Raw genomic sequence first — 10726 nt, forward strand, 5'->3', positions numbered from 1 at the left:
TAACTTGTGTTAACTCATCTAACAAAGCGACATCGTTGTCAAAAAAATAAAACGCTATTGTGATGGGTTTTAAAACGCAGAGAAAAAATTACACTRTTTTACACGATTTTTATACCTTAGCCGAAAGTTATATTTTTTTTATAGATTTTTAGGCACTGAGTTCAAAAAAAACTATTTAAATCAAATTACAAATACATAAATTTGTTTAAGAAATGTATTTTGCAAGTATACAGTATGTTCCCGGATCAAGTTTAAATAGGAAAAAAAAWTTTACCTTTGATTTTACGCCAAAATTGCAAAGGAAAAACACTTTTAGCTTGACTTGACTTTTAAGGTTCTTTATCTACAGCTTTCAAAAATCAAGATTGTACAAGTGTTAAATGCCAGAATTTTTTAAAAAACTGTGAATTTTGCCAATTTCAATCAAATTATTTCTTTTATAATCAAAATTCTGAACTTAATAATACATTTTACAATAGCCAATTAAAAGGAAACAAATTTTTACCTTTGATTTTACGTCCAAAAAGTAAAGAAAATACTTTTTTTCTATAGCAGTTGTTAAACTATTTCTTTATAAACTCTTTTGAGTAGATAAAGTAACACTTTAACAGCAAGGGATGTTTTTGTTTTATCTGAAACGAGCAAATCTGTAATTAAAACTTTATTATTCTGTCTCAGTAGAAAGAAAAGTTAATTTTTTTTCTTACTTTTGGACTTGTAATAATAATCTTTCTTTGCTTTTCAAGTCCCATCACATTGGCAATTTTATTTTTTTGACTACAATGTCACTTTGACAATTAATTAATTAATTGAATAATGTTTGTTTTTGTTAAAAATGACTGTTTTATTCAGAAGCTGTTTTTTTGACTTGCCATTCATTAAAATTATGTTTTTTTACAAACATTTTTGTTATTTAACTTGTGTTAACTCATCTATCAAAGCGTTGTCAAAAAAATTAAAACGCTATTGTGATGGGATTTAAAACGCAGAGAAAAAATTACACTAGTTTACACAATTTTTATACCTTAGCCGAAAGTTATAATTTCTTATAGATTTTGAGGCACTGAGTTCAAAAAAAACTATTTAAAAAAGTTCAACACGTTACGTTTAGAAATATGTGATTAACAAAAATACAAAAACCGCCAAAGAACAAATTAAAAATGAGTTATTTTACTTTTTTTTATTATACCTTTTTGGATCAGTTTTCTTTATAACAATCGAACAGAAATCTACTAACATATTTTCATCCCAAAAACCTTCGTGTCGATCTTTGAAAACCCTTGAGATCTGGATGAAAACGCTCGTCTTGTTTGTCACTTTTTAGAAAAAAAGTGAAATGTTTTTAAGACCTATTTAGACCCATATGGTAATAATTTTGCAATAATTCAGCAACAAATTGAATTTAAATAAGTTTTAAATCGAAGGAATTTGTGCAGAAAGCAGAAAAATTATCGTCTGTAACAAAAAAACTGAGACGTAATAGAAAAATTTAACAATTATTTTTGTTTAATTAAAGATAAGTTAACATAAAAATAATAATTCGATTAAAGGTATATTAAACATGTTATTGTTTGTAGACTATAGTATTATTAGTTATTACAAGCTCAAAATCAAAAGAAAAATTAAACTTTCTTTCCACTGAGTGAAAATAATGAACTTTTAAAATTACAGACTTACTGGTTTCAGGTGAAGCAAAAAATGTTTTTCTTTTGCAGTGTTAGCGCAAAATAAAAAAAAAAATCCGGGAACATACTGTACAATATTAGTTATTATTATTATGGCATTAAATTTACTACTTTGGGTTTTTTTGCTTTGTTTAGAAGTAATAAAAGTAAGTATAAAAAACGGAAGAAACTAGCTATTTGTAACAAAATTAAAAGTAAATCACAAACATTTTGTTAAAATAATGAAATACATGGGCATGCATTTTTTTATCTAAAATTTGCTTAGTGTCATTTTGCAAATTATTATAATCACCATTTAATAATCTATACTGATTGAAGAAATTTTCAGAAAAAGACCGTTTTGAAGTTTTTGTATTTTTGTTAATTACATACAGTGCCTCAAAATCTATAAGAAATTATAACTTTCGGCTAAGGTATAAAAATCGTGTAAAATAGTGTAATTTTTTCTATGCGTTTTAAATCCCATCACAATATCGTTTTATTTTTTTGACAACGATTTGATAGATGAGTTAACACAAGTTAAATAACAAAAATGTTTGTAAAAAAATATAATTTTAATGAATGATAAGTCAAAAAAACAGCTTCTGAAGAAAACAGTCATTTTTCACAAAAACAAACATTATTCAATTAATTAATTAATTGTCAAAGTGACATCGTTGTCAAAAAAATAAAATGTGATGAGACTTGAAAAGTCCAAAAGTAAGAAAAAAATTAACTTTTCTTTCTACTGAGACAGAATAATGAAGTTTTAATTACAGATTTGCTCGTTTCAGATAAAGCAAAAACATTCCTTGCTGTTAAAGTGTTACTTTATCTACTCAAAAGAGTTTATAAAAAAATAGTTTAACAACTGCTATAGAAAAAAAGTATTTCCTTTACTTTTTGAACGTAAAATCAAAGGTAAAAATTTGTTTCCTTTTTGTTTAGCTATTGTAAAATGTATTATTAAGTTCAGAATTTTGATTATAAAAGAAATAATTTGATAGAAATTGGCAAAATTCACAGTTTTTTAAAAAATTCTGGCATTTAACACTAGTTCTACAATCTTGATTTTTGAAAGCTGTAGATCAAGAACCTTAAAAGTCAAGTCAAGCTAAAAGTGTTTTTCCTTTGCAATTTTGTCGTAAAATCAAAGGTAAATTTTTTTTTCCTATTTAAACTTGATCCGGGAACATACTGTATACTTGCAAAATACATTTCTTAAATAAATTTATGTATTTGTAATTTGATAATTTGAGCAAGCTTGTTTATTATAATCACAATTTAATGTACACGTTATAATCTACGCCCATTGAAGTAATTTTCACAAAAAGACATTTTTTGGGTCTGGACCAATTTCCTAAATAAGGGTCTTCCGACATATTATCTGCTCCCCAACTAGTTAGTCGGGAACACTATTGCAACAAAGCGCAGTGTGAGCAGAAAGTTAGACTGGTAAATAAAGTTTGTTTTTTTTTTTTTAATGGAAATGCCAAATAGTCTTAACGTTGGCATCACACCAAAAAAGAAACAAATTCGGTACTTCTAACAGTTTTTCGAAATTTGGAAACGAATAGTTCGCAAGCAGGAAGTTAGAAAAAGGACCCGTTAAAATGTAGACGCAATTTGTAATGCAGGTTTGCTAAACATTCTTAATTTTTAGCAAAAAATTGACAAGAATACAAAATAAACATGAATGAGAAAGAACCTCGGAAAGAACGCATTTAAATTAGTGTCTTGTGCATCGTTTTTCAGGAACGAGTTGAAAAAGTAACAATTTTGAAACTAAAGCTGAAGAAGATTTTATAAAATGCATCAACTTTGAGCTCATTTCAATAAATTGCACAATATTTATTGCCAATCATCAAAATACCTACTTGTATCTTTTGCTAAATAACTTCTTTCTGTATATACATGCTTTTTCTTCAAAGTTTTTGTAGCAAAAATCTCATTTTTGTCCACAACATTGCGGTGTGTTTCTATCAAAATTATTACCACTGAATTCTGTATTTAGACCTTAGGTAATGATGTCTGTCCTCAGGTATTCAATTATGGCGCTTTCAAAAAGCAAACAGGCACACAAGATTCATAAAAGTCAAAATTTTGACATCTCAATTTGAACACATTAACATAATTTCTAGAGACAAAAACAAAGAGCAAACAAAATTTGTGGCTATGGAGACAAGCTGCTACCAATTTCTTCACCAAAATTTTGACTTGGTAATTTCCATTTAAAAAAAAAACAGACTTTAGTTTTTTCCCCGGGTGTACTTGATCAAAATCAAAAAATTGCTTTTAGGTCGATTTGAAACACATGGAACAGGTTCCTGGTTCCAATATAGTCAACGTCGGGATTGACTTATCGGAGTTTTACCTTTCCGTCGAATGGGACATTCTTGCAGTACCAGCAACTCGTAACGAAGAGTATTACCCTTGTTGCAGTGAACCTTACTCCGATATCACTTTCAAGATTACAATGCGACGCAAAACCCTCTTCTACACCGTCAATTTGATCATCCCTTGTGTCGGAATAACATTTCTTACGGTACTAGTTTTCTACCTCCCGTCTGACTCGGGCGAAAAAGTCTCACTTTGCGTCTCAATTCTCCTCTCCTTGACTGTCTTCTTCCTCTTATTGGCTGAAATCATCCCTCCAACATCCCTTGCGGTCCCCCTTCTGGGGAAGTACCTCCTTTTTACCATGATTCTAGTCACGTCTTCCATTTGGGTCACTGTGTGTGTCCTCAATGTCCATTTTCGGTCACCTTCCACCCATAAAATGTCACCCATGGTGCGCAAAATCTTTCTTCAGTTTATGCCAAAGCTGTTGATTATGCGAAGGACCACTTACACTCTTCCCGAGTACGATGACAATCTCCCACCAAGGGGCTACACCAACGAAATGGAATTGCAGTTAGTACCAACCTAAATTTAAGTCAAATTTTCACTGTAGCTTCCAGATTGAACATGAGGGACCCGTTCAACACCGATTTCAAGATCACAACACGGGAACCAAGCTTCGTTTTGCAAAATCCCGACGACGACAGCAAAATGAAAGCACATTCGTCGAGTAGTATTTGCAAAATTTTGGTACCAGAATAATTGATTTTTTTCAGTGACTGGTTCCTCGAATATGACCCCACGGACGCTCTCAGCCAACGTTCTTTCGGCTCTACAGGGTGTTCGATTTATCGCACAACACATCAGTGACGCTGACAAAGACAACGAGGTACTGGCACCCAATTTTGAGCAAAATTTTAACCAAAATTTCCAGATTGTTGAGGATTGGAAATTCGTTTCAATGGTTCTTGACCGGTTCTTTTTATGGGTTTTCACGCTAGCGTGTATTGGGGGCACGTGCGGGATCATCTTCCAGGCGCCGTCTTTGTACGACACCAGGATCCCAGTAGACAGAGGAGCTTTGAGATTGTAAAAATCAAACTCAATAACACCAAAGTCTTGCACTTTTTTTATTCACGCTTAAAAATCAAATAATAACAATAATATCTGTTCCAAATTGCAAGAAATTAGACAACGATTAATTGTTGCTAAACCACTAGTCACAGCAATTTGAAACAACTAATAAAAACACTACATATACTCTAAAAACGTAAAATAGGACTATCTATTGTTAAAATTTGTTTATATATTTTGTTGGAGTGTATTGCTGGTCTTGAATGAGTTTAGAAGAAATTGTTGAAGAATTGAAATTGTTCGCGGATTTTTTTGAACTGGTTTCATTATAATCCACAGATTTTTAATTAAAAAGATTTTTTCCAAGTCCCAAAATTATAAAACCTAAAAATTTTGTGACAAATCTCGAATTTAAATTCGTTAAATTTTATTCAAAATTCTAATATGTAAACCAAAAATTACCACTTCTAAACCCAGAATTTATTTCCTAAAACAGCCAATAGTTGCAATTCAGGCTTGAAAATTTGAAAATTTGGAATTTTAACTTGTAAAACTTTGATTTAAAATTATGATATTATTATGTAAAATCATCACTTGGAATACTAGCTTGTAACATAAAAAATGGATAAACTCTAAATCATTAATTAAAATTAGGTAATCATTTGTTTTCTGAAACGACCATTAATTACTTGTGAACTGGTAACTTTTAATTTTAATCACAACCCAAAATTGCTGTCCAAATAACTTTGGCTTGTAAATTGTAAAATTCCTACTTTATATATTTTAGGTATATGGTTGTACCTATATGCTTGTAAAACTGAAAATTTTCAGTTGCAAACCCCAAATTTAGAATAAATACCAAAAATGTATTTCTTAAAACAGCCAAAAGTTGCAATTCAGGCTTGTAAATCCCGAAATTCTCTTGTAAATTTGGAATTTTAGCTTGTAAAATCGTACTTTCGACTTGCCAACTTATTATTTCGCTTAAAACTTTAATTTTTGTTTATAATACTGATTTATATTTTCGAAATTTAAAATTTATTTAAAAAAATTAACTTGTAAAATCGTAACGCGGAATTTTAGCTTGTGACGCTCCAAATATCAAGACATCAAAAATTTATTTTTTAAAAATTTTATTTGTGAAACTTTTTTTTGACAACCCAAAATTTCTGTTTAGTAATCCTTAATCACACTTGTAACCTTGTAAATCAGCTTAAATTTATAATTTTAACTTGTAAAACGGGCAATATTAAATTGATAATTGGTAATTCTAAAATGATTCAGTAGTTTTGGCTTGTAAAATTTAGTTATTTTATTTAATATTTAAGCTTGTAAAACTCCAAATTTCTAGTTACAAACCTAAAATTCCTATTTATTCGATAATCTTAAATCTTGTAATACCAATTGATAGATTTAAAATCTTATTTATAAACTCATATTTAAAGCTAATTTTTTAAGTTTAGCTAGTAATTAGTTAATTATGTCCTGTAAACCGCAAAATGTAATTATTCCGAGTTGTAAACTTGTAATACCATTTGCACTTTCGATTTCCAAGATTGAATTTAAAGTTGAGTTAATAATTTAGCTTGTAAAAGAAAAACCCGGAATTCAGCTTCTAATACAAATTATAAACTCAAAATTTTCAATAAAAAAATGCTAGCTTGTAATAACTTACGTCGTCAGAAAATTTGAACTGTTGACTAAACAACAAGATAATTTCATCTCCTCAATACCATTGAATAACATCGAAAAGGAATGAATAAAAGCAATAAAACCCAAATTTCTGATAAATTTTTGCGAATTTTTCGTTACCTTGAATTCAGAATTCTAGCTCTAGCTTGTAAATCGAAAATTACCACTTGTAAACCCTTGTAAAGCCTTGTAAAACTCGGAATTTCCACTTGAAAATTTGGAATTTTAACTTGTAAAACTTCGATTTAAAATTATATTGATTTATAATCACGAAATTCTGAACTAAACTTGTAAAATCATCACTAGGAATACTAGCTTGTAACACAAAAATCTACTGGTAAACTCTATATCTTCAAATTAAAATCAATAATTTGTTTTTTGAAACGACCAATATAACTTGTAAACTGGTAACTTTGAATTTTATTCACAACTGTGACTTGTAAAAGTTTAAATTTTCTGATAACCCAAAATTGCTGTCTAATAATCCTCAATAGCACTTGTAAACTTGTAATTCAAACTATATTCATAATTTTGACTTGGAAAATGGGCAATATAAAATTGATGACTGGTAATTTTTAAATGATTCGGTAACTTTGGCTTGTAAATTGTAAAATTCCCACTATATATTTTATATGGTACCTATATGTTTGTGAAACTGAAAATTTCCAGTTGCAAACCCCGAATAAATACCAAGAATTTATTTCTTAAAGCAGCCAATAGTTGCAATTCAGGCTTGTAAAACTCGGAATTCCCACTTGAAAATTAGGAATTTTAACTTGTAAAACTTCGATTTAAAATTACATTGATTTATAGTCACAAAATTCTGAATTAAATTAAAAAATCTAACTTGTAAAATCATCACTATACTAGCTTGTAACACAAAAAATTGATAAACTCTAAATCTTCAAATTAAAATCAATAAATTTAGTAGTAAAATGAAACGAGGTAACTTTAAGGCTCTAGGGTACCGAATGAACTGTTCAGATTTGGTGTAAGTTCATTATTCTCTTATTGATTTTGGACTAATTGAATAATTTGGAAATGGAATGGAATAATTTTTTGACAATAATGTCACTTTGACAAATGAGTTTTCGCAAGTTAAAGAAAAAAAAGTGTGGGAAAAACATAATTTTGATAAATAGCAACTCAAAGAAATAGCTTTAAGATAAAAAACAAAGTCATTTTTAACAAAAACTATCATTATTTATTAATAAATTAAAAAAAAATGTATCTTTCATTTTACGCCAAAACTGCAAAGGAGAAACATTTTTCGCTTCACCTAAAACGAGCAAAATCTAAAATCAAGAGAAAAATTGACTTTTTTTTGGTTCATTATTAGGGGCTCCAGGGGGTCTGGAGCCTTAAATATTTCACAACTGTAACTTGTAAAACTTTTGATAACCCAAAATTGCTGTCTAGTTATCCTCAATAGCACTTGTAAAACTGATAATTCCCAGTTACAAACCCAAATTTCCTCTTTATTTGATAATCTTAAATCGAAATACCGATTGGCAGACTAAAATTCTTTTTTATAAACTAATTTTATCAGTTTAGCTTGTAATTATGTAAAACCCAAAATGTAACTATTTTATAAACTTGTAATACCAATTTGCAGATGAAAACTTTCGATTTATAAGATTGAATTTAAAGATGAGTTAACAATTTAGTTCGTAAAAGAAAAACTTGACTTAAAACAAATCTGGAATTCAGCTTGTAATACAAATTTCCAATTGAAAAAAAATACTAGCTTTGAGAATCGACTGTTGACTAAACAAGATTGAGATAATTTTGGCGTGTAAAATTCAAAATTTCCATTTTATATTTTATTTGGAATTTAAGCTTGTAAAATTGGAAATTTCTTTTCGATAAACCTGAATCTTGTAATATCGATATTTTAAATTTATAAGAATTGTTGAGGAATTGAAGTTGTCAAGTTCTTTTTTGTACAGGTGTCATAATTGATATTTGAATAAAAATAAAACAAGTTTTGGAAGTAATAATTTTATTTTGTTGTTCCACCACGTAGAAAACGTAATATTGTACAATATAATTTTTACATCGATATAAAATTGTTCTATACTAGATAAAAGTCAAACTAATATAGTTTGACTTAAGAAAAAACTTAAGAATATGTTACATTTTACAATAAATAGAATTGCACAATTTTTATGTACTGAGCATTACAAAATTTGTGTCACTATACAATATGAAATAAATACTGTTACTAAAGATATGTAACTAATTCTCAGTAAATTAAGAAATTTCCTTTCTCATAAAAAAACTTAAAATCTAATGAAACAGCCATAATAAATCAGTCTTGAACTGATGCTACCTTAATGTCTTAAGGCACTAATAGTATTTCCTCCTACTATCCATCCACATCTTCAAATTGACTTTTGGAATCTCTCCGGAATCGCATTTCATCAGTCTGTTACTAAACCCAAAAAAATTACTAAGTAAATCCCCCAAAAACCAGTAATACCAACCTATCGCTAATCCTCTTGAACACCTCCGGTTGCATCATCTCGATATCATCCCCATTATCGCAAAAAATCCTCGCCAGAGTGACTTTTTCAATTTCTCGTAATTGGGCGATGCTAAAAGGCGCCGGTTGATTCTCATTGGTGTAAAAGTAGCGATCGCCACGCCTTGTTCGCAAAAACTGGTCAGCGACGATGCAGGTAAATGTGGGACCGAAGAGGGAATCCCCGGTTTGTTTTTCGGCAATTCCACCGACGATTAAATCAATGTCACGTGGGCTGTTGTAGACACGTGATAGGGATTCGATGACTTCGGGTGACATGACGTCGGAGAGGTCTTTGAATTGGGTGACTTCGGGGAGGCCGCATAAAGCGCGGTAGGCGGTGTAAGGGGGCAAACCGTGGTCGCGCCCCCGCTGGATGTCTAGACTGAAGATGTCGTAGCCGAAGATGCCATTCGAGAATAAATGAGTTGATATCTGGACAAATTAATATTGCATTGAAAAATATGTATTCAACTCAAAATTTTATTCTAGAAATTACAAGTCACCAAATTATAAAACCAAAATACCAGGGACAAATCCCGAATTTTAAATTTGTTATCTTGAGTCAAATTCAGAATTCTAGCTTGTAAATAGAAAATTACCACTTGTAAACTCCAAATTTCGAATTAATACCAAGACTTTATTCTCTAAAACAACCAATAATTGTGATTCAGGCTTGTAAAACTTGAAATTTCCACTTTTAAACTTATTACATCACTTAAAACAGCGATTTTGGCTTATAATACAAATTTACACTAACTTGTAAAATCGTATATGGAATTCTAGCTTGTTACATAAAAAAATTCACAATCTTCAGTTAAAACCACGAATTTAATCTCTAAAAGACCAATAAGAACTTGTAAACTCGACTTATAATTACGAATTATATTTATAACTGGGGCTTGTAAAACTTGATTTTTTTATAATGCCACTTGAAAACGTGAAATTTTAGTTCTATTCTATTCTATTAATTTTGACTTCTAAAACAGGCAATACTAAGTCAGAAATTCTAACTCGTAAAATTCTAAATTGACACTTTAATATATATTTTATTTTGTAAAAAATCTAACTTGTAAAATTGTGACACGAAATTCTAGCTTGTAACACAAAAAAAATCCACAGGTAAACTACATATCTCAAATTAAACTCAAAAATTTATTCTCTAAAACGTAACTATGGCTTGTAAAATTAGATTTTTTTGATAAGCAAAAATTAATAATAGTCCACAATACCACTTGTCAACTTGTAGTTCAAGTTTAAATCATAATTTTGACTTGTAAAGCGAGCATTATGAAATTAATAACTGGTAAACATAAAATGATTCGGACTTTTGCTTAAAAATTTTATTTGGTATTTAAGCTCGTAAAACTCGAAATTCCTATTTATTCAATAATCCCAAATCTTGTAATCTTGTAATATCGATTTGTAGATT

At 29.4% G+C, this 10726-nt stretch overlaps 2 protein-coding genes across 8 annotated transcripts in view; one reads left to right on the forward strand and one right to left on the reverse strand.

Moving 5' to 3' along the window:
* The window catches only part of LOC123007207 (acetylcholine receptor subunit beta-like 2), an 11400-nt gene extending 3492 nt beyond the window's left edge, over nucleotides 1–7908 (forward strand). The window contains exons 5-8 of one of the 4 annotated variants that reach the window (XM_044402358.1): nucleotides 3964–4577; nucleotides 4625–4737; nucleotides 4781–4893; nucleotides 4939–7908. In XM_044402358.1, the coding sequence (XP_044258293.1) occupies nucleotides 3964–4577; nucleotides 4625–4737; nucleotides 4781–4893; nucleotides 4939–5097 (999 nt within the window). In that variant the 3' untranslated portion in view covers nucleotides 5098–7908. The remainder of the gene's footprint in view (nucleotides 1–3963; nucleotides 4578–4624; nucleotides 4738–4780; nucleotides 4894–4938) is intronic. The other 3 variants (XM_044402359.1, XM_044402360.1, XM_044402361.1) reach the window with 3 other exon arrangements.
* An 854-nt stretch (nucleotides 7909–8762) lies between these two features.
* LOC123007205 (peroxidase-like) overlaps nucleotides 8763–10726 on the reverse strand; it is a 12247-nt gene continuing 10283 nt past the window's right edge. For 2 of the 4 annotated variants that reach the window (XM_044402354.1, XM_044402355.1), the window contains exons 7-8: nucleotides 9257–9729; nucleotides 8765–9204 (exon numbers count right to left, since the gene is read on the reverse strand). In XM_044402354.1, the coding sequence (XP_044258289.1) occupies nucleotides 9120–9204; nucleotides 9257–9729 (558 nt within the window). In that variant the 3' untranslated portion in view covers nucleotides 8765–9119. Of the gene's footprint in view, nucleotides 9205–9256; nucleotides 9730–10726 lie in introns of all 4 variants that reach the window. The other 2 variants (XM_044402352.1, XM_044402353.1) reach the window with 2 other exon arrangements.

The sequence above is a fragment of the Tribolium madens genome, unplaced genomic scaffold (genome assembly GCF_015345945.1).
Source record: "Tribolium madens isolate multiple individuals breed KSU strain unplaced genomic scaffold, Tmad_KSU_1.1 Scaffold_3;HRSCAF=73;Tcas5.2_LG2, whole genome shotgun sequence".
NCBI classification, from domain to species: domain Eukaryota; kingdom Metazoa; phylum Arthropoda; class Insecta; order Coleoptera; family Tenebrionidae; genus Tribolium; species Tribolium madens.